This window comes from Rhizophagus irregularis, chromosome 20 (genome assembly GCF_026210795.1).
Source record: "Rhizophagus irregularis chromosome 20, complete sequence".
Lineage (NCBI taxonomy): Eukaryota > Fungi > Glomeromycota > Glomeromycetes > Glomerales > Glomeraceae > Rhizophagus > Rhizophagus irregularis.
Window position 1 is genome coordinate 136,598 of NC_089448.1, and position 23,701 is coordinate 160,298.

The 23,701-nt window shown below is 29.9% G+C and overlaps 5 protein-coding genes across 5 annotated transcripts; 2 read left to right on the plus strand and 3 right to left on the minus strand.

The window, feature by feature from the left end:
• Positions 1–500: 500 nt before the first annotated feature.
• OCT59_012665 (uncharacterized protein) lies at positions 501–2,519 on the minus strand (the record flags this gene model as incomplete). Its single annotated transcript, XM_025326389.2, has 1 exon — positions 501–2,519. The coding sequence occupies one exon, from the start codon at positions 2,517–2,519 to the stop codon at positions 501–503; it is 2,019 nt and encodes a 672-aa protein (XP_025176320.2).
• A 3,147-nt stretch (positions 2,520–5,666) lies between these two features.
• OCT59_012666 (uncharacterized protein) lies at positions 5,667–6,386 on the minus strand (the record flags this gene model as incomplete). Its single annotated transcript, XM_025325754.2, has 1 exon — positions 5,667–6,386. One exon carries the CDS (start codon positions 6,384–6,386, stop codon positions 5,667–5,669), a length of 720 nt encoding a protein of 239 aa, XP_025176321.2.
• A 2,709-nt stretch (positions 6,387–9,095) lies between these two features.
• OCT59_012667 (78 kDa glucose-regulated protein) lies at positions 9,096–11,128 on the minus strand (the record flags this gene model as incomplete). The annotated part of the gene is made up of 2 exons (XM_025318375.2): positions 9,096–10,948; positions 11,023–11,128. 2 exons carry the CDS (start codon positions 11,126–11,128, stop codon positions 9,096–9,098), a joined length of 1,959 nt encoding a protein of 652 aa, XP_025176322.1.
• Positions 11,129–14,028: 2,900 nt separating this feature from the next.
• On the plus strand, positions 14,029–15,620 carry OCT59_012668 (uncharacterized protein; the record flags this gene model as incomplete). The annotated part of the gene is made up of 1 exon (XM_066140265.1): positions 14,029–15,620. Exon 1 carries the CDS (start codon positions 14,142–14,144, stop codon positions 15,618–15,620), a length of 1,479 nt encoding a protein of 492 aa, XP_066001155.1. The 5' UTR covers positions 14,029–14,141.
• A 555-nt stretch (positions 15,621–16,175) lies between these two features.
• OCT59_012669 (uncharacterized protein) lies at positions 16,176–17,654 on the plus strand (the record flags this gene model as incomplete). The annotated part of the gene is made up of 1 exon (XM_066140266.1): positions 16,176–17,654. The coding sequence occupies one exon, from the start codon at positions 16,176–16,178 to the stop codon at positions 17,652–17,654; it is 1,479 nt and encodes a 492-aa protein (XP_066001156.1).
• Positions 17,655–23,701: the final 6,047 nt, after the last annotated feature.

Below are 23,701 nucleotides of genomic sequence, written 5' to 3' on the forward strand. Positions count from 1 at the left end.
GCGACTCCAGTGCCTTTATTAACGCCGGAGGTGTCGTGAACTATATATATAAAATTGTTGGGTAAAGTAGGATGTTTGTGTTTGTTAATAATGGTATTTGATTGATCTCCAAAGAGACTAGTTTCCGCTAAACCTAGGATATCAAAGTTGTGTGCGACAAAATAATTAATAATGTCGTTAAGTTTGTTGTTAAAGGCTGTTTGAATATTAATACTGCCTATTTTAATATAATCAATAAAAAAATTATTATCATTAATGTTATCTTGATTGATCACATGTAAGTTTGTAATATGTTCTTCATTAATCAAGTGATCGGGATTTTGTGACAAGGAGTGTGAAATATTAGGAAAGGGATCAGATATATTTAGGTTGGTGTGTGACATTATTTAAAATATGTTTGAAATTGGGATGTGTATATACCAGAAATTGGGATAAAGACAATAAGGGGAATCAAAATGTTATATCTAAATTCTTTATGATTATAAAGAATGAGTCGCAAATTAAACCTGAGGTTTATTGCCCCAGTTAAATGGGTTGAGGATGAAGCTCGATTGTCCTGAAGTAGCTTGATCGGATGCTTCATATGTATTTTCAATGGTGCCTGTATCGGAGATATCTCCAGATTCCGTGTAATATTCATCGGAAAGCGGGAGTGCATCACTATCAGTCATTACCGATTCAGTAGATGGTTGGGTGAATCGTTTTTTTACATCCTTCAAAGGGGTTTTTTCATATGGGGTACTAGTACGTTTGGCTTTCCTAGCTGGTTGTTGTCGGGTGGGTGGGGTTTGTGATGCTTGTAAAGTGTTGATGAGTGTTTGCATCTGGGTCATCAAGGATTTATGTTGATTTTCAAGACTATCTTGTCTATGCGTAAGCAACGCTATATTAGTGTCAATTGTGGTTAGTTGTTGGTGGTGCGAGGAATATTGTTCTGTGAACGTTTGGTGGGAACCCTGTAATACGTTAACGTGGTTTGTTAAGGTAGTAATTTGTTGTTCCATAAGTGCAATTTTATCTAAGATTTCTTGGGGCAGTTGTTGTTGGGACCAGGATGACTTAGGTTTCTGATACGTCCTATCTGGGTGATTTGTAGTGTTGTTATATGTTTGATTTTGTTTGCCTCGAGTGTTCGGTTGGGGACGAGATTGTCCGTTTGAGTTACCAGGATTATCTTTGGAGAGTTTTATAACATGGTTGTAAGTTTGTCTGGTTGTTTCGTTGACGAGTATACGATCTTTGTTACGTATGATGAAACGTTTTTTGAATATTTTATGTTCATTTTTGTCTAAGACGAAATCAGTACTAGGGCAGTTTTTGTATTCGTGTGTATGGTTACCACATACATTGCAAGTTTTTTTGGTGTTAGTGTGTGGAAAAATGAAGATTGTGTGTTCACCAAATTTTGTACCCGTAATTGTGGTATAATCTTTTTTGATATCGTTTGGGTGGACGTATATAAACGCGTTCTTGAAAAAAGATGAGCGTGAGGTTTGAGTAAAAGTACACGTACGTCCCTTCAAGTGTGTCACTAAAGGGCTTAAGTCTCTTGCGTTCGTGTTTAAGGGTAGACCAGTGATTTTGTAGAAAGAAGAGGTTCGTTGTGTGTATATTGGATGTTTTGGATTGCCTGGTAGGATTCTGGCTACTGAGTCCTCAATGGCTAAGCACCAGTCTTGTTCTAATAAGTAATCTGCTGCAGCCTTGTCCTCAAAGCTGATTATTAATTGTTTATAAATTGGTTTGATAAAAATTGGTTTATCATTTTTGTTGCGGTTTTGGATTCTTTGAGGTGGTTTTTTGATTTCTTTGTAAGTTGTGATTCGTTTTTCCGTTGCGTCAGTTATTTGTTTTATCAATAACGTGGCGTCATAATTGATAGGGATATCTAATATTTTGATGATAGTGTCATCTTGTAATTGGAGTTTGCGTTCAATTAGAGTATCTATATTTTGTTGTGTATATTCATAAATTTTAACATTATGAAGGGTTGGAGGTGATGTTTTGATAAGGTGTGACAATTTTTCTTTGGTCGACACAGATATCATATAAAATTTGAACGTCATTTTTTTCAAAGATCTGACTTTGATAAAGTCTTTGTCTCCGACAAAGATGGTGTTAAGTTTTTGAAGAATTTCTTTGTCTGTAAGTTTTGGTGGAAAACTATCTCGTGGGATAAACCCTTCAAAGGAAGTTTGTATTTGTGTGTTTGAGGCTGAAAATATGTTGTCGATCATGGGGATTTCCTCCATTGGTGGTGGATTGCCATTAACGGATGTAGATCCTTCTGAAAGTTGTTGTGTTTCATTTTTATTGGTAATCTCTATTTCCATTTCATCAATCGTTTCAACGATTGGTGTATATGGTAAGTGGGAAGTGGAGTCACGTGTTATTGAAGAAATATTCCCAGGGACTTGCTCCACGGAGGAGGAAGTTTGAGAAGGTTGAGAGGGTGAAGTCAAAGTAGGCTCAGCTGTCTTTTGACTATTATTATTGTTAGTTGTTGACGTGTTCGACATTTTTCTATTTTTGTTATTTATAACATTAGGAGCGAAAGTTCTGTATATGTCTTCTTTATCGGTAGAAGAATGATATGTTTTTTCGATATTTTTTAAAATTTTTTGAGAAAACTTGGAACGAGTGTTTCTGCTCATATAGGTAATGTAAACAAGAGTGTAGAGTCCGAAAAATCACAAATTAGACCAGGTTTATATGTAGAAAAAATAGTTTCAATAGTATATTTCTTTAGCTAAAAAATGGTCAGAGTGATCGTCGGGAAAGGGTTCTTACTGATCGGTCCGTGGGTTATCCGTGAACCGTAAAAAATATAATATAACTTTTAAAAAAGTACAATAGTCGTCTTTGGGTTATATCACGTGATTTTATATATTAACTATGTGAAAAATAGAAAACATGGATGCGGTGACGAATATTATAAAATCACGTGATCGAACCGGTATCCACTTTTTGGAAACCTGTATTTGAATATCCTGTATACAAAACTCCTTGTTTTGGTACCATGTAGAGGATGCCATCTAAACTCTTATTACCCACATGATTTACGTCCAACGTGCGTAATCGCCATTAGGACACCAAAAATCATTAATATTTAATGTTTTTACAAAATCTTCTACAGAACACAAATCTTTATTACCTTTTTATAATAATCAAATATTTTTTGTAGCTACCAAACCCTTTCATACTTTAAGACATTTAGCTTTTGACCATTTTATTAAATTAGATAAATCCCCTTTAAAAATTATTACACCAACTACTGTTGATGTTTCTTTTACATCAATGGAGATTACTTACTCCAAAAACGTTTTCGATCATATCGATAACGCGTTACTTTGTCACCCTATTATCAAAACAGAGTTAAAATCCTGTGCCAAAATATTAGAAAATGAACGGTTATTAACTTTTTATACAGATGGTTCCGTTCAAAATATAGGTGGCACGCACAGTTTAAGTGGATATGGATGGACTCAAGTTCAACCCTTTACACCTAAAGTTACCTTTAAGGGATCTACCGTTTTTTTTCCCATCATCAACAAAAAGTGAAACTATGGGCATTCTTACAGCAATTATTGTTTCGCCATACTACTGTAATCTGAATATTTATACTGATTCAGCCAGTTGTATCCAACTATTCAACACAAGACTTCACTCACCAGTGATCAGCCCACGACAAAATTAAAACAGACCAACTTTCTCTTGTGGGATTTAATTTTTTTCTTGATAAATGAGAAACATTTATTAATTACGTTACATAAAGTAACTGGACATAGTTCTAACGCTCATAATGATGAAGCCGATCGTCTAGCTAAATCTGGTGCACATCTCAAAGAACCAATTATTATTAATCACAAATTTTTTTTTAAACAAACCCTGGGCATTGTCGCGTGGAATAATTCCCATGTGATAGATAGAAATGTCAGAAAATGGTCAGATAACGTTATTCAACCTCTCATCTTCAATTCTATGATTAACAACAAGGCTTTATTACCATCAAGCAACAAATTTTAAATGGCGACATAGATTGGTCAAAGAATGGTTACAACATAATCCAACTGACGCCCTGTGTGGCGCCAAATTATCCAAAATACAAGGCAACAAAATCAAAAAATGCAATTTCATATATCCGACTATAGATATACAACAAAGAAATTATCCGCGTCTTTATCCTATTGGAAATATTCCGTGCAAGGATTGTAACGATATACAAAATTCCAACGCACATATTGGTATCTGTCATAATCATTCAAACGATATTATTACACTATTACTGGACGAAGGATATAATTTACTTCAACTTATTCGTGACAATACGAAAGAAACACCTTACGCTTTGGAAGCTACTATTAGAAGTTCCCGCTTTTTTGATACTAACTTTAATGGTCCTTTATTGACCTCACATCCTTGTTATTTATTAATACATAACTTGGTCCCGACTCCCGAATGACCTAACTAGGATTTTTTATATTTATATTAAAGACAAAAAATTACGATTTTCACTTTTTATTCAATTCATCACCCAGTTTATGGAAAAAATTGACGTTATAATTTGGAAACGTCGAAACACCTGGTTAAAGCCTGGGAACGGTCTTTATCTATTACAAAAAACAAAAAACGATTCTACCGACCACGAGTGTCGGTGCATATTCAAACAACACCCATTGAAGATAATGGAACAAATCAATCACCACGACGCGTTTATACACATCGACGTGCCACCTCTTCTCCTTATTCGCGCGAAGGGGTTTTTTATAATGATCGTGCCCATATTAGATGGACATCAAGTAATTTTCTACATTCAGGAAAATGGACCAAACATAGAGATAATTTTTGGTTCGATAATATATATTTATTTTCTTTTTTAAATCATAACTTTTTGGGTAATTTTATAGATACTAGGTAGTATTTTTTTTTCTATGTTAGCTCTCATTTTTTTTTATTTTATTCCCGATTGGCAGGTGGGTTCTGGGGAAGATCTTGGATCCGACCCGTTCTCATTTTTTTTAAAGGTCAGGAAACGTCGTCTTATAGGCGGCTTGATTGTTAGTGATAGAATTATTTTCGACACATTTGTATGTTGTCCTTGTAATTTTTACTTCAATTGGTTTTTCTGTAACATAAAAATAAAAATAAAAATAAAATATCCTGTATACAAATAGAACTTGCCGAAAAAATATTAATTAGCCAGGCCCGCGTGAAACCAGCTAGTTTATTGATAAAAGAAAGAAACCCAATATTATGGGGTGTCAGGATTATAAAATTCGAGATTATGATAATTCGGGATTTTGACAATTCGGGATTTTGACGATTCGGGATTTAGAGTGTCGGGATAACGTACCTTCGGGATTTCGAGTTTCGGGATTTTGGACGGATCCCGGTTAATAAACGTAATTAATACGGAAGGCTCACAATTAGATAATTACGTTCAACAATTAGATTAATGGCAATATTGATTAATACCATTTGAAGCAAATTATTAATTTCATTTAGTTACTTATTAGCTTAACTCTGTAAATTGATTACGAGTTGGTAAAACCATGTATCATGACAATTTAATTTGAAATAAATATACGATTTTATTAATAGAATACGATACGATACATAATTAATGACATACTATAAAATTATATTTTTTTAGATTAATATTTTATTTATTTTGCTTTAGGGGGAAATTTTGGTCCATCTTTAGGACCGGGACCTTTTGGACCATCGAAATCTTCGCCTTTTGGACCATCGAAATCTTTACCCTTTGGACCTTTTGAACCTTTTGGGCCATCGAAATCTTTACCCTTTGGACCTTTTGAACCTTTTGGACCATCGAAATCTTTACCCTTTGGACCTTTTGAACCTTTTGGACCATCGAAATCTTTACCCTTTGGACCTTTTGAACCTTTTGGACCATCGAAATCTTTACCCTTTGGACCTTTTGAACCTTTTGGACCATCGAAATCTTTACCCTTTGGACCTTTTGAACCTTTTGGACCATCGAAATCTTTACCCTTTGGACCTTTTGAACCTTTTGGACCATCGAAATCTTTACCCTTTGGACCTTTTGAACCTTTTGGACCATCGAAATCTTTACCCTTTGGACCTTTTGAACCTTTTGGACCATCGAAATCTTTACCCTTTGGACCTTTTGAACCTTTTGGGCCATCGAAATCTTTACCCTTGGGACCTTTTAGTCCATCAAAATCTACACCTTTGGGGCCATCAGGAAATTTACCAGGAGGAGGTGGAGGAATTTTTGGTTCATCCTCATTGCCTCTTTTATTAATAACACCATTTTCTATGTTTCCAATTGGTGTGGCAACGGAACTAGCAGTGAAAAGGGCTAAATTTATAGCCAAAATTAGAGTGTAAGAGAGCTTCATTTTACGAGATTTTGAGCGAAATATTTCTAGAGGGTATTGGATAATATATCTCTATTTTTTCTATAAGACAATTATTATATGTAATTTTGTTTTTTTCTTTTCAAGATATTAAGCTGACTTGAAAAAAACTGAAAGAAAAGAAGCATCATATTTATATAAAATTCATCAATATAATCTTTAATTTAAAAATAGATAAAAATTTACCAAATAATTAAAAGTCGTATGTTACCAAATCGGTTGCATAATTTGAAATTTTGAATAAAAATAAATAATTATTAGTGCATTCGAAATTAAGGTAAAAACCTTTCAATGATAACCAATAAATTATCTGGACATATCCTTGGCGTATGTAATGTTTTGAAGAATTTTAATTGCTTGCGAACGAATAAAAAAAAGAAAGATTTGTTTATGCATAATTCCTACAATAATACCGATTTAGAATTGTTTTTCGTGTCAAAGTAATCACGATTCCCCTCTTTTCATTTCTTCTTTTACTTTTACATAATTCTTTCTCTTGGGCAAATGTATCGTTCTTATACGATCAGGTGCTATGTTCTTATACGACGTATATGTCACACAATATAGGTCGTAATAAGATAGTATGTCGTACACGTATAAGAAAGATACATTTGCTTCTCTTGGCTCATGTGTGTGAAAATTTGATATTAAATCTATCAAATCATATATATGATATGGTTACACGCACAAAAATCCAAAAGTCTAAAAATTTATTCCGTAGCAAGTCGCACAAGTCGCACAACTGTGTTTTGCAGAATCACAAAAATCTTGGCTGAATTTAACAAAGATGAGTTGATCATCGCAATTAGAGCCAAGAACGTCACCTTTAAAAACTTTCAAAGTTTACGTTAGTATATTTAGCATTTAGCCTCAGCCAAGAGCCAAGAATTTAATAGAAGTTAGAAGTTCTAGTACCGTTCGAAAACATTCACATAGAATAAAATGATAATTGATTTAGCAACTTTGTGTTTTTGTGAAACTACTATATTTTTTAATTTAATTATTAGTAATCTTATTTAAATTATAATTGTATAGTATGATAAAATTTTCTAGATCTTGAAGAATTATTTTCATAATCCATAATTATTCTTTATTTTTTTTTTAAAAAAAAAAATTATTTTTGTTAACGTATATTACATGTAAAGGGATGAACCCGTATTCCACGAAATTCATTGCCTCATAAGGAAAACAAAAAAAAAAATTCCATTCGGACTAGGTCGATTACATAAATACAATCTTGCAATATGTAAGGAGTTTACTTAAATTTGATAATTTTAATTATAAAAAAAGAATGGTGAGCTATGTATAAATAAATGAAACGATCGACACACGACACGTGTCCTGCAGATATTAAATTCAATTTGTACAAACTTAAAAATTTTTAGCTTTTAGTCGATAATTAAAATTAAATTATTTAGCATTACGTGCATTAATTAGCTAGTTTACCGATAAGATTTTCTAAAAATTAAAATAGTATTATTTCTTTTTATTGTTACAGTATTGTTTATATTGTTACTTGGTTCTTGGCGAAGAAAGTTACAAATTATTCAATCCAAATAATCTTATGATTTTTTTAACACAATGGCGTGATGGTGATTATTAGTAAATGTTTTTTGTTTAAATCTAATAATATTATAAAAAACTTGTTTTTTAATAAAATCAAACTTTGATGTTATTAAGTTAAAAAAAATATTTTAATAAAAATGTTCGTTTTTAAATTTTTTTTATTTTTAATTTTAAAAAAATATATTGTACTAAATTGTGGATTTGTGTGGACCACTATGCAGTCTATGCACAATTCCATTCTAAAATCTGCAATATCTGCAATATTACATTAATTGCGGCATCATCCTTGATCACAATCAATTTCAAATTACAGCATTTTGGCGATTTTCATCAATTTTAATTTTGACACTTCAGCATTTCGGAAATTTTACAGCAATGAATAGTGGCCCAGGAAATGACTTAATCTCGGAAAATTAATTTTAATTTTCGGGACCATATTAATTAACTGTTAATTAATCAAATTATAATTAACCATTAATTTTCTATCCCTAATTACTTAAATTGGTACGGTCTCAAAAATTATGCACAATCCTCCAGATTTTTTTTCTCGTAAAAGGAGGTGCTTTAATTTCGAGATTTTACATAGTCAAATGGACCTTTATTTATATATTACGCCATTAAAATCATTCCGGTATAAATTAATTTATTAAACACAAGAATTTTATTTGAAATAATGCAAAAATGCTAAAATTTCTAATATTCATTTTTTTGCAACTGAATATTCAACAATCTAAATTTAATTTATAAAATGATAATTATGAATAACGAAAAAAATCATTTTTTCTTTGCTTTTTGTTTTTTTTTTAAAAAAAAAAAATTAGCAACGCATCTCTTTATTAATTTCAGAAATATATAGAGACATGTACCCGAAGATACATACTATAGCTAACCATTCTATCCATGAGCTAATCTATGTTATAACTAAGGTCCTAATGCATAAAGCCTATCTAAATCTACTAATATTCAATAAAAACAATAAAAACAAAAAATTTGTAAAATAATAATAATAAAACGAAAACAACAAAAAGAAAAACAATAAATCCTTAGTAATTATCTCGAACATTTTTTTTTTGTAGATCTACGCTGATTCGATCTAAATTATTTACTACTACTATTATTATTATTTTACAAATCTTCATGCCTTGGTGGTGGTGGAGCTTGACCATCAGCATGCAATTTAGTAGTTATCGGATTAACGATAGATTGTAATTCTTCCCGTTTTTCATCAAAATCTTCCTTGATCGCAGAATTTGAATGATCATTCAACCAATCTTCAACCGTCTTAATTGAATCTTTAATAATTTTCCTGTCGTCATCGCTTATTTTCTTACCAAGTCCTCTGTCATCAAAAATTTGACTTTTGATTGTGTATGCAAAATTTTCAAGTTGATGTTTAGCTTCTATGCGTTCCTTTTGAATCTTATCCTCTTCAGCAAATTGTTCGGCTTCTTCAACCATACGATTAATTTCTTCTTGAGAAAGACGACCTTTATCGTTTATGATTGTGATCGATTCAGTTTTCCCTGTACTTTTATCTGCTGCAGATACTTTCACTATACCATTGGTATCAATTTCAAATGTAACCTCGATCTGTGGTATACCTCGTGGTGCAGGCGGTATACCTGTTAATTCGAACTTGCCGAGCAAGTTGTTTTCTTTAGTCATAAAACGTTCTCCTTCGTAAACTTGAATTAATACAGTAGGTTGGTTATCCGCGGCGGTAGAGAAGATTTGTGACTTCTTAGTAGGGATTACAGTGTTACGAGGAATTAATTTTGTCATAACGCCACCAGTTGTTTCAATACCGAGTGTAAGAGGACAAACGTCTATTAAAAGTTTTTTTTTCGCAGTTCCGGAAAGTATACCTCCTTGTATGGCGGCACCATGCGCAACCGCTTCATCAGGATTAATATTTTTGGAAGCTTTCTTGCCATTAAAGAATTCTTCAAGTAGTTGTTGAACTTTGGGAATACGTGTGGAACCACCAATGAGTACAATATCGTGTACATCCTTCTTATCAATATTTGCATCTTTCAACACTTGTTCAACGGGCTTTAATGTTTTACGGAAGAGATCATTATTAAGCTCTTCAAATTTGGCTCGGGTCAAAGTTTCGGAAAAATCTTTACCATCATAAAATGATTCAATTTCGACACGAGTTGACATTTGAGAAGATAATGTACGCTTGACCTTTTCAACTTCACGCTTTAATTTACCCATAGCTTTTAGATCTTGTGTAACATCTATTTTATTTTTCTTTTTATAAAGTTTAACGAAGTGGTCAATAACTCGGTTGTCGAAGTCTTCGCCTCCCAAATGTGTATCGCCGGCAGTTGCCAATACCTCAAAAACATCATCTTCGACTGACAAGAGAGACACATCAAAAGTACCCCCACCAAGATCATAGACAAGAATCTGACGTTCCCCCTCGGATTTATCAAGATCATATGCAATTGCAGCCGCCGTAGGTTCATTTACAATACGGAGGACATTAAGTCCAGCAATTACGCCAGCATCTTTTGTGGCTTGTCTTTGAGCGTCATTAAAGTAAGCTGGGACTGTAACTACTGCATGTGTAACATTCTTGCCTAAATATGATTCGGCAATTTCTTTCATTTTACCAAGAATCATAGCCGAAATTTCTTCAGGAGTAAATATTCTTTCTTCACCTTTTACAGTAACTTGAATAACAGGTTTACCATCTTTGTCAATGACCTTGAATGGAAAGTGCTTAATATCTTGTTGAACTTCTTTATCGCTAAAACGACGACCAATTAGTCGCTTAGAATCAAAAATGGTGTTCTGGGGGTTATTTGAATATTGATTCTTTGCCGCATCACCAATTAAACGTTCATCATCAGTGAAGGCAACATAAGAAGGCGTGATACGGTTACCCTGGTCATTGGTTAATATCTCAACTCTTCCGTTTACGTATACTCCAACACAAGAATAAGTTGTTCCTAAATCTATACCGATAACTGACGATACATGAAATATAATATTAAAATTTATGAGTTTCGAAAGAACAATATTTAGCAATTAATTTTTATACCTGTTCCAACGTTAGGTTTCTCATCAGAAATTACTATTACATTAGGAATAGTTATTAACAGTGAACATAACACTGCAATAAATTTAAAGAAAGTAGCTTTCTTCATTTTAAAAATGTCCAAGAATTATCGAGAATAGACAGCTACAACAGAATTTTTTAACCGGACAATTACGATGATAAAGTATAGTATCTTATATAATGTTTTCTCGAAATACATTGTTGGTATTATTCTATTGGTTGGAGATTATTTTTAGTGTTGTCAATTTGTCAATTAATATGACAGATGTGTATGATGTAATTTAAATTTATGTAACTAGTTACGTGTCGTAAAATGGTTCAATAAAGGACCCAATATGGAGTTTTGTAGATCCATCCTTTTTTGGATAATACCAGGCGGCATTACGTAATTCCGGTGCGTATGCACTATAACTAATAGTAAACGAGTGCCAAATATATTGCTCAGGTCCTTAATACTCGGTATAAAATACGACATCGTCGATTATTTCGACACGTGGAACAAAATTAAGGCAGATTCCGGCGTTATAAGATTAATTGTTGCCATAATACGATTTCATCATTTTTAAACCACAAAAAGTGAAAGACCAACGCATATTAGGCAATGCGTATTTTTTAGCGGATGAATAGACTATTTGAACCAGAATATTCCATTTCAGCAAGTCGTAACAATCCAGCTAAAGTATAAAGCATAGGGATGCTAACTTTTGAGATTATACTACCAACGATAGCGGCTTCGCGACTTCTTTAATGTACTGTACGTGTACCCGACTATTCTGGTTTATACAATACTTTTTCGAGAGCCATATATAAATGGTAAATTGATAATTAATCTTTATGTTTTCATGAATGTTATCTCGGACTTTTTCGAGAAGGATGAGGTCAAAAAACCTGTTGTAAATATATACGTTATATATATACTCACTATAGCGGTACTATTAGTATACATTTATTTTATTAGGAGACAAACACCAAGCAGTGCTTATTTAGTCTTAAGAATTGAAACAAAAATTCGCGTGGCTTCAAAAGTCGCATGAGGAGTCCAATTTTCAGGATGAGTTAACAAAATTTCTTCCCAATTAGACAATTTAAAAGCTTTAGGAAGTTCTTCGGACTTATAACGCCTCAAAAAAGTGCCAACTCAAATAGATTGCAAAATTCGTTAATTCGTTCGTTATACTAATTAAATATTTGATGTAATCAACGTACTTTTATAAACTTCGACAACTTATGGATTTATAGACGGATGTTGAGACGTTACATTTAATAAATGCAACATACTTTAAATAATAATTTCGTATTACTTAATGATTGCTGATCTGAAGTTTTATTCTTGGTCAAATTTTGTGATTCAATTTTTTCCATAATCAGGTCTGTCAAAGTTTTCCTTTCCCTTTGAACATTTGGAAAAAACATTTTTAGAACTTCTTGATCCTTTTTCATCGATTTCCTATTCATGTTAATATACGCCATCATTAAGATATGCATAATTTTCGATATAAATATTAACCAATTCCTTATAATCAAAATTTTTCATCGGAATAACCTTCTTTATTTTCTCTTTCGATGAAAGTAAATATTTTTATTTTTTGATCCTTCCTATAAATAATTTGAATTGTGTAACATGGAACGCGTGATGTGTCTGCGCCTGATCTATTCTGTATTTATTAAATTTGATTGGCTATCAGAGTCACTTATCAGCCAATATATTTTTGCGGCCAAATTGCGGGAATTTATTAATTTTTGACCAAAAATTTTTTTTTTTCAGTTGAAATTTTTTTTTATCTTCTCTCTTTTCCAAATAAATAAATAAAAAAAATTGATTTAATTGGTTTTCTAAACAAAAATATTTTTTTTTCGGTTTTTTTTTATTTACTTATAATAAAAGACTTTTTTTACCAATTTTTTTTTTTACTATTCGTTTATTATTGTATTTATTTATTTATAATTAATACTAATAAAAAGACAATTTTTTTTATCTTCTTAGCAAAATGGTATAGTAAAAAATTTTTAATTATATAAAATATTTAATTATAAATCATACTAATGCTACTGCTATACTTTTTTCGTAAACTATGCATCAATTTTCTATAAATATAATGTAAAGTATTGTTAATACTGCAATCCAAATGCCTTCTTTTCAAGAAATTTTGAAGTTGGGGCGCCTGAACAATGTAAAAAGATCATATAAAGAAAGACAGCACTGTAACAGAAAAAGGATGGGTATAAATTTTATAGACGAGCCATAACAATTTTGAAAATGACCCGGCAACCCGGCTTTTAATTTTTTTTTTTCAAAAAATTTTATATGTGTAATTCATATGAAATTTTTTATAAAATCTTACCCGGTATAATAAATAATAATATAAAAAAAAATTTTTTTTTTTTTGATATAACAAAAACTGACCCGACCGAGATATGAGAACCGAAGAATTAAGTTTGTATCAATTTTTCACAATTGATTCATTTCATTATTTTAAGGTGATTCTGTATGATTATAATCCATTAATTTAATTTCACCGTAAGTTAGGCTAATAAATTGTCATAGTTCTTATGACACGTGTATTAACAAGATATATTTTATATTTAAAGTATTATCTGTTATAATGTGTTTAATAGATTATAATCTTAAAAGATTTAATTAAAATTATTTCGTTTATCTATTTTCACAAATTTAAATTTTGTAATTTTAAAGCTTTATTTAACTCTGACCAACAATTGCTTTTGTCAAAGTTAAAAGTGACATTTGATGCTAGTGATTAGCAATCATTATTATGGTATCAAAGTGATTCAAAGTCCAAATAAAAAGATCTGCCAATGTGATATTATTTATTTATTTAATTAAGTTTATGTTGGCGTGCATCAAACTTCTGTACACGAAGCATTTGGCGCTGTGAAACATTGATCATTATTCCTAATTCGGTTAATTTGTTCGGAATTTAATTCCGCCGACGTTTATTATTTAATTGTGAACAATTGTATGATTTTTTTGACTTTCTCCCTTTTAAAATTTTCCAATTTTTTTTTTTCCTACAATTAAAATAATATTTTAATATTGTGAAAAATTATATTTTATAATATTCCAATTTTAAAAAAAGATTTCAATGTTCAAACTTAATAAAGACATACTTTTCTTAATATTTGAAGAATTAAAAGATGATTCAAAATCCCTCTTTTCATGTTTAATGGTAAATAAACTTTGGTGTGAAACTATTATTCCAATTTTATGGAGAAATCCTTGGTGTCATAAAATTAATTATAATAATAAAAATTATTTGTTAGCAATTATTTCATTTTATTTATCTGATGATACTAAAGAATTCTTGATCAAGAAAGGAATTCAAATACCAACAATTTCATCTCAATCACTTTCATTTGATTATTTATCATTTTGTAGAAGTATTAATATAGATATTATAAATAATATAATTTCTATTGAATCTTCTTATAATCAATTTCTTTTACAACAAGAATTTTACAGAATATTTATAAAAAAATGTCCAGAATTAAAATATTTGGATATAAAATCTATTAAACATCAAATATTTTATTTTCCTGAAGCTAATATTCGACTTGAATCACTCTGTGAATTAGAATGTGATACATCAATTGATTCATCATACTTTTATGGATTAGCTCGTTTTTGTCAATATATACAAAGACTTATTATTATTAATATAGATCCAAAAGAAAATAATGGAATTTCTAAATTAATTGAAGTTCAAAAGAATTTAAAATATTTTGAATGGAATGATAGTTTTGAAGATAGTGATTATTTTACTGATGATCCTTATAAAGAAATACTTCTTGAATTAGAAAAAAAGGCGAATATTATTAATCATTTAAAAATATTCTTTCAATATGTAGATAATTTTAGGTATGCTTTATTACAAAATGTACTCACAAAACTTTATAAATTAAAAACCTTAATATGTGATTTTAGTATTTTTGGAGAACAAGAAGTGAAAATGTTGGTATTTAAAGATCTTGAAATTCTTAATATAAATTATATAACTTTAAATGAAGCTTCTAATATGATTGAAAATAGTGGTGGAAATCTTAAAGAAATTTTATTGAAATTTTATGATCTTTATAAATTTGATACTGATTTTGATGAAAATTCTCTTAATTTTATTCGTAAAGTTTATAAGAATTGTCCTTTAATTGAATATTTATCACTTACTTTTCCACCATTAGAAGAACATTTTGATGAATTTGAAAATTTATTAAAAAATTGTCAATATTTAAAATCTTTATTATTAATTATATCAGATATTCGTATATTTGAAACTTATGATAAAACTTTAGAAAATGGTGAAGAATTATTAAAAATTTTGGTTAGATCTGCTCCTGTTAATTTAAGAGAAATAAGATTTTTTAATGATTTTAAATTTTCTTTGGAAGCATTGGAAAATTTTTTAGAAAGTTGGAAAGGTTATGCACTTACTATACTTACATCTGATACTATTTATGAAGGTGATGATTATAAAAATTTAATTAATAAATATAAAAATGATGGAGTAATTAAAGATTTTAGATGCGAATCCACGGCAAATGTAGAAAATATTCATTTTAAGATATAAGAGAGATTAGATTTTATAATATATATCGTATTCTTTATAAAATAACATTTTTAAATTTATATAAATTTTATTTGGTCTATATGAACATATGTGCTGATGAATGAGTGTAAAGGAATTACAATATATGTATAAGTTTTATTTGATCTATTTGGTCAAAAATTAACAATATGTACTTATGAATTAGTGCAAAGGATTACAATTATTACAATATATGTAAAAATTTTATTTTTGTTAATAAACTTTGGCTTTGATTATTGTTGGCCAAAATTAAAATGAGCTACATAATACATAATATTGGCCATCGTCGATTTACCAATAATATTTAATGATAATGATACGACTGATACGTCACAAAAATTATCATGCACGAAGTTTTGGCGTAACGTTTGATCACCACGGAATATTCCTAATTTGACAATTTGGCTTCCAGCATTTTAAGGGATAAATTTTTTCGTGCATTTTTTATTTTTTTAAATTATAATTTCATTTCTTTTTAAAATTTTTCTTCGCAATTACATATTTCAATAATTTGAAAATTCGTTAAAAAATAAAATAATGTCAAAACTCAATAAAGATATTCTTTTTCTTATATTTGAAGAATTTCAGGATGATTCTAAATCCCTCTTTTCGTGTTTAATGGTAAATAAACTTTGGTGTGAAACTGTTCTCCCAATTTTATGGAAAAATCCTTGGCGTTATAATGCTATTGATTATAACAATAAAAATTATTTGTTCGCTACTATTGCTTCTTGTTTATCTGATGATATTAAAGAATTTTTGATAGACCAAGGAATCTATTTACCGTCAATTTCTTCCCGTCCACTTTTATTTGATTATTTATCATTCTGTAGAAGCATTAATATAAAAATTATAAATACTTTGATTTCTATTGGATCTTCTTTATTATCCTTTCCTTACAATCAATTTATTTTACAACAAGAATTTTACGGCCTCTTTATGAAGAAATGTCCAGAGTTGAAATATTTTGATATGAGATCAATTAAACATCAAATATTTTACTTTCCAGAAGCTAGAACTCGACTTGAATCACTTTGTGAATTAGGATGTGATACTTCTATTGAATCTTCTTACTTTTATGGTTTAGCTCGTATTTGTCAATATATACAAAGACTCATCATTTATTATGTAAAACCAAAAGACGTTCATGGAATTGCTAAATTAATTGAAGTTCAAAAGAATTTAAAGTATTTTGAATGGAATGATGATTTTGAGGGTAGTGATTATTTTGCAGATGAGCATTATAAAATAATCTTTTATGAATTAGGAAAAAAGGCAGATACTCTTAACCATTTAATACTATTTTTTATACATGATTTTGATGATTTTGATCATGCAATAATGATAAATTTGCTAACTTTACGAAAATTGAAAACTTTAATAATTAATGAATTTTGTTTTAATAATAGTAGCATATTGAAATTGTTAATTCTTAATGATCTTGAAATCCTTGAAATACGTTATATTAAATTAAGTGGAGCTTCAATCATAATTGAAAATACTGGAGGAAATCTTAAAGAAATTTCATTATCACCTCATAACTTTTTAATATATGAAGGTAATTTTACTCAAGATTCTCTCACTTTAATTCGTGTAGTTCAAGAAAATTGTCCTTTAATTGAATATTTGACACTCATAATTTTACCATCAAAAAATCATTTCATTGAATTTGAAAAATTATTAAAAGTATGTCAAAAATTGAAATCATTATTATTAGTTTTACCTACAGAAAATTTTTTAGAAAATGGTGAAGGAATATTAAATATATTAATTAGATCTGCACCTTTTAATTTAAAAGAAATTAGATTTATTGAACATTCTAAATTTTCTATTGAATCATTAAAAGATTTCTTAGAAAATTGGAAACGTTGTAAACTTACTATACTTACATCAAATACTAATTATGAAGGGGAGGATTATAAAGAATTAATTAATAAATATAAAAATGATGGTGTTATTAAAGATTTTAGATGCGAATCTATAGAAAATGTAGAAAATTTACATTTTAAGATATGAGATATACTTAATTACGTAGTTAGTAGTTATTAGTTAGTCATATATATCATATTCTTTTTAAACTAGATTTAAATTTGGAATTCCCGATTGCGTAGTTAGCCATATAATATCATATTCTTTTTAGAACTAGATTTAAATTCTTTTATTATGTTTGGAATTCCCAATTACGTAGTTATATCATATTCTTTTAAACTAGATTTAAATCCTTTTATTATGTTTGTTTGTTCGTTTGATAAACAAATGCAATATGTATATATACGTTAGTCAATTGATGAATTAAAATAAAGGATTATTATAACCAAAAATTTATTATAGTTTAATTACAAGATTATAAATAAAAGTCCTTACTAAAATTCTATATTGTTTCTTTTATATACTCCAGTTTATGTAATATGTGAAATTAATAAATTATTTGACTTTGGTCAACAATTTCTTTGACGATTCGGGTCAAAATTTTGATAAGTTGGGGCGTTGCCGCGTTGCTGGGCCACGCTGGCCAAAGTTAGAATGTTACTTTCAATTTTTAATTTTTAACAACTCGTCGATGTCGATTTACGTAGCGTGGACAATTAATCACTTCTTTTAAGTTTGAAGAGTTCAAAGGTCTTAGAAGTTATTCTTCGCCCTTTCCGCTCGATTCGGCAATTCTTAATAAGAATTTAACATTGGCGCTAAAGAAATGTTCCAATGAACAATCTGAAGAATCAGGAATTACTATAAAAGAAAGTACGGTAGTCGGTAGTGGCTGAGCCGATGAGGTAACAAGATTAACATAACGAGTATGATAAAAGGTTTCCAAAAGTCAAAGAGATCAAAAATGACAATATCTCTTTTAACCAGCTAATATACAAGTTATATAGAAGAAAAATGCTGATGATTCTTATTTTCATTTCATTTTAACTTCCACTCTTTCGTACTATCGTAGCGACCATGTTTCTCTATAGGTAATTATCCTTCTTTTACGCAAACTGGGCTCGCATTGTATAATATGGGTGTTAACATCCGGAAATTATTTTAGATGTAAGAATTCGTAGTCCTGCGGTGGGGTGTAATCCTATGTAAGTATACACAAGTTCATGTAAATTTTCATAAGAAGTTTTATACCCGTCGCATGCCCCTATAAAAAATTTTATCCGTGATTTCTGTAAAAACTCCGTAAAAATGAGCCTTTCACGGATCCAATCACGGAAAATGTAAATAATTCGATAAATTCCGTGATATAAGGGTTATTAATTCCGGAAATATGAGCCTTTTACGGAAAAGAGATGGAATATAAAAAATGGATTGACTTTTTTTACAGGGATGGTTACGCCTAAAAAACTAAATGAATTGAATAGATCGTTACTATTACGCAGCTAGTGTAGTTTGTTATACTATACCACGCACCATGTACACAGTATATCTGTTTTAATAAATAAAAATAAAATAAAATAAGAAAATGTAATATGTAATGTGTTGCTATCAATTCAAATGGTAAAAAAACGTTCGAAACGTTAAAAAATGTTAACGATAAAATCGGGACGTTAGCAAACGTTCCGATAAATTTTTAACACCATGGATTTTTTAATTTCCTAAAATGTGGCTCGTTTTTTTCAGAAAGTGAGTAAAAAAAAAGTTTTTTTCAAGTTAAAAAAAAAAAATTCTTAAAATTATGTTGCATAATTGGGATGCTACACGCCATATTGATACTGTGGTAAAAAATATTCCTACATTTTAATATTGTAATGAAATTTTATTGAAAATATTCTATTACTTTTCTTTATACCAAAGTATAATTATGAATTTAATATTTTTATACAAAGTAAAAGTGAATACCCTTTCTGTTTTGAGATATCTTTACATAATTAGACAAAAATAAATAATGCAAAAAATCAATTAAAGGATATTAGGAATTTATTTTTTTATTTGGCTACATGAAATCTTTCAAAATTCTGCTGTATAGCCAAAATCAAAAGATGCACTTAAAGCATAACATAATAACCTTTTGATGCTTATTTTTGAGGGTTACGGTACATTTCGCCGAAGAAATTTCTCCGAAGGGAAGTTTTACCGAAGGAACGTTTCGCCGATGGGACGTTTCGTCGAAAATCATTTTATCGAATCCATTTCACCGAATCGTCCATTTCGCCGAATGGACGTTTCACTGAAAATGATAGCGATTAACATTTTTAAAAAAATATTTATCACGCAATGAAAATAAAATTTAATTCGTGATCCGCGTAAAAAGTAGAGAATCTAATTATTAAAAACCGGGGTTAAGTTATATATAGTAATATATAATAGCGCGGAATCTGAAGACGCGGCAAATTAAAGCACGAATTTTTTAAATATGATGTAAATACTAAAACCATCAGCATAAAATTATACCATTTGGCTAACTTTTTACTAGAAGTCCGGTAAAATTTTCAATAATTAGAAATAACTTTCCTATGAGCCTAAAAGTAAAAATCCATTATTCTCAACGTTAAAAATAAGGTATTTTTTACCTTTAAGCCTATAAGTAAGTCATTTATAGTGCTCAAAAAATTTATCGGACTTTCAACAAAAGTAGTACTTTGGTTTTCCATGACGTCAGATTTTGTGCTATTATATAATTACCCCGATTTTCTCTCTACTTTATTTGCGGATCACGAATTAAAAATTATTTTTAAGAATTTTTCCTTTCCAGCATATTATCACTTTAACATTCAAGTAATTGTTAAGCAATAAATTAATAACTTTATTTTCCTGAAAATATTTATTTGCGAAAAAGCAACGAGATAAGTAACTTAATAAAAATCAGCTAATTTAAATAATTTTTGGCGAAATATCCATTCAGCAAAATGTCCATTCGGCGAAAATTCCATTTGATAAAATGACTTCGACGAAATGGAATCGGTAAAATGGTATTTTGGCGAAACGTCCTTTCGGCGAAATACCCCTTCGGCGAAATATCCCTTCGGAGAAATGGCTTCGGTGAAATGGTTTCAGTGAAATGGACTTCGGCGAAAAGTCCAAATACCATTTGAGTATTCTATTATCTTTTTGCTTCTTTTTGCAGCCATAGCTTTTGATTTGCACTTAATTTCACCATTATCACCATTATCTCAATGATTAATTGATAATAAATTTAAAATTAATAATTTTTATTTTGTTAAAGTTGAGGTACCCCTATAAAAAAAAGAATGTCCGAAAATTGTCACCAAAAATGTCCAGGAAAATGGAAAATTGCAATATTCCGGACATTTCCTGGATATTGAACCTGAACCCTCTAGGATTGCAATTTTCTGAACATTTTCGATGTTAATTTTCGGAATATATGTATATTAAAATTAATAATTAATTATTTATTTGATGATTTTATGATAAATCAATGTATCTTTAAAGTAAGAGTTAAAATGTACTGTATATAAATTTCTAATTAAATTTGCGTAATATAAATAAAATTAATTCTTAATTATATATAAAAACTGTAGTTTTTATTTTAATACAGTTAATAATTCAAAATTTTATTTTGTAACAAAGCTTCAGTTAACTTTAATGTTGCTTTGAAATATCACATTTATTCGACTTGTATTTCCTTTGAAAAAATTCATGAATTAGTCTTCTAAAATTATATTATTTCTTCAACAATAACTTCAAAACTTAAAACTAAAATAAAAAACAATTATTCTGTAATACAAAAAATTCATCAAAAATAGGCCACAAAATTTTATATGGTGTATTAAAAAAATGTTTTGTTTTTTGAGGTGGCTACAAACTCAAATTCTATGACGCAGGCCATAACTTAATAAGATCTAACACTATGTATTGCCAATTGACTATTTGGGTAAAATTACTTGCTTTACCAAATTTGAATTGATAAAATTTATTTTCATTATACAAAGTCAAGCTTTCAATTTTCAAAGTATTTTATTCCAATTGTTACCACCGATTTATGGCTGTTCGTAAAGCAATAATAACAAAATAGGTAACAATTATATAACAAACGATAACAATTACTAATAAAATATGTATCGAAATAATAATCAGTGTATATATGGTTAAATCAAAATCAATCGTTAACAATAAATAGTATAAAGTGTATTCATAAATTAGATAACAATCAGTAGTAAACTAACAAAATAAAAATGTATAAACGGGAACTGATCGGCGGGTTTCTTTATTAACGAACAAAAAGGAGTTACAATATTACTGCCTCCCTCGGAGCTCTGTAATATGTATACAATTCTATCTATTAGTTAATAATTGAATTCCACACTCTTTTATCCCAGCGCAAACTCATCCTATATATATTGTTCGAAACTTGGTAAGATTTTGTCCAAAGTCCAATACTTGTTGCCGGCCAATTTGGTCTCCCGGCCGATTTGTCCAAAAACCAAGATCGTCTTCCGGTCAATTTTGTCCGGAGTACGAAATCGTCCATGTTTCCCACCCAGCCTTCTGAATCGGCCAAGCCTCAATTCCGGTTTAACGTCCCACTAACCAATAAAATAAACTATATATAAAATTAGATTTAGTAACTAGTTTCGAGAGAGTAAACATAGTCAATCTGATTATTCTTTACAATGTATATCTTAGATAGATTTCTATCCGGCACACATTTAATTTAGTTAGGTCCAAATAGTATAGGTATAGGATGGGTAAGTATTTATTTTATATTATATATTTTGTAATGTGTCTTTTGTTTTTAGTATAAGAAAACTCTGTTATAGGGTTGTCACGTGATTTGTACGGACGGCTCTAGGTTTCTTACCCTAATCTTTACCCTAAATGAGATCTAATAATTATATCTTAATAAAAGAAGCGTTACAGTTAAAAAAAAAAAAAAACCAATATATATTCAATTTAATGTTCCATAAAATATCTCGTGATTTAACCGGGATTTACACTCTAAACTAATTCTATTCGATCAACTAATTTAGTGCAACACAACAAAAAAATTATTGCGTGAAGATCATCTGGTGGTCACGTTTTCAGGCTTTGATTTAGATCGTAGATTTACATGGTTAACCCGGTATATCGTACAACGGTGGATGCAATATTAGTAAAGATGGTCATCGGTCCTAGAAGACCGCGGTCCTACGGTCCTACACCATAAAAAGACGGACCGGTCCGTCTTAGTGTAGGACCGCGGTCTTTCGGTCCTGTATCACATATAATAAGACCGTCGGTCTTTTTAAGGACCGCAGTCTTTTTAAGACCGATCGGTCTTTTTTCTTTTTTTTGCAAATAAAAAAAGATTTTCTTCCCTAACTTTATTAGGAATAGCCTTGTTTTATAAATGAACACTAATTGGGATGATTTTTAATATAAATTTTTTTTTACAAATCACCTGGATATCATCACAACGTCATGCAAAATTTAAAGCTTTGAGAAAAAATACTTCAAAACGCAATATCTCGCTATTCAGTGATTATAAAAGGATAATTTTACCACCATTCGAATCGTCTCGCTGCGGCGCGTCGAATGGTATCAAAATCATGATTTTAGAATTGATAAAAAAAAAATTACGTCGGCAAAACTATTTGATAATAAATTCAATAATTACCGACTATCTATCGATCCTAGAAACATGATTTAGTCACCATTCGACGCGTCTCGCTGAGACGATTCGAATGGTGGTGGTTTCATCCTTTTATGATCACTGGATGACGAGATATTCCGCTTAAATGCTTTTTTTGGAGTTTCGGAGTTTCAGCGTTTTGACATGCAACTCTACAAGTGGGAAGAGTGATTGTCATTATTTATTGGTTTGGAAATGGCCGGTCTTTATATTATTTTATGAAGATATTTGTCAGATTAATAGGTTTATTCAATATAAAAATCATTTATTATATGAAGACCGGTATGAGGACTGGTCGGTCCTCAGGACCGGTCCTACTGCGCCACAAAAAAATGCAAGACCGCGGTCCGGTCCTACAAGTCCTGGGACCGACCAGTCCAGGACCGAGTAGGACCGGTAGGACCGATGACCATCCTTAAATATTAGTCATACGAAACTATTTATAGATTATAATACGGTTTTAGGCTAAAATAATTTTTTTTAGTCACTTTTTTAATATTCT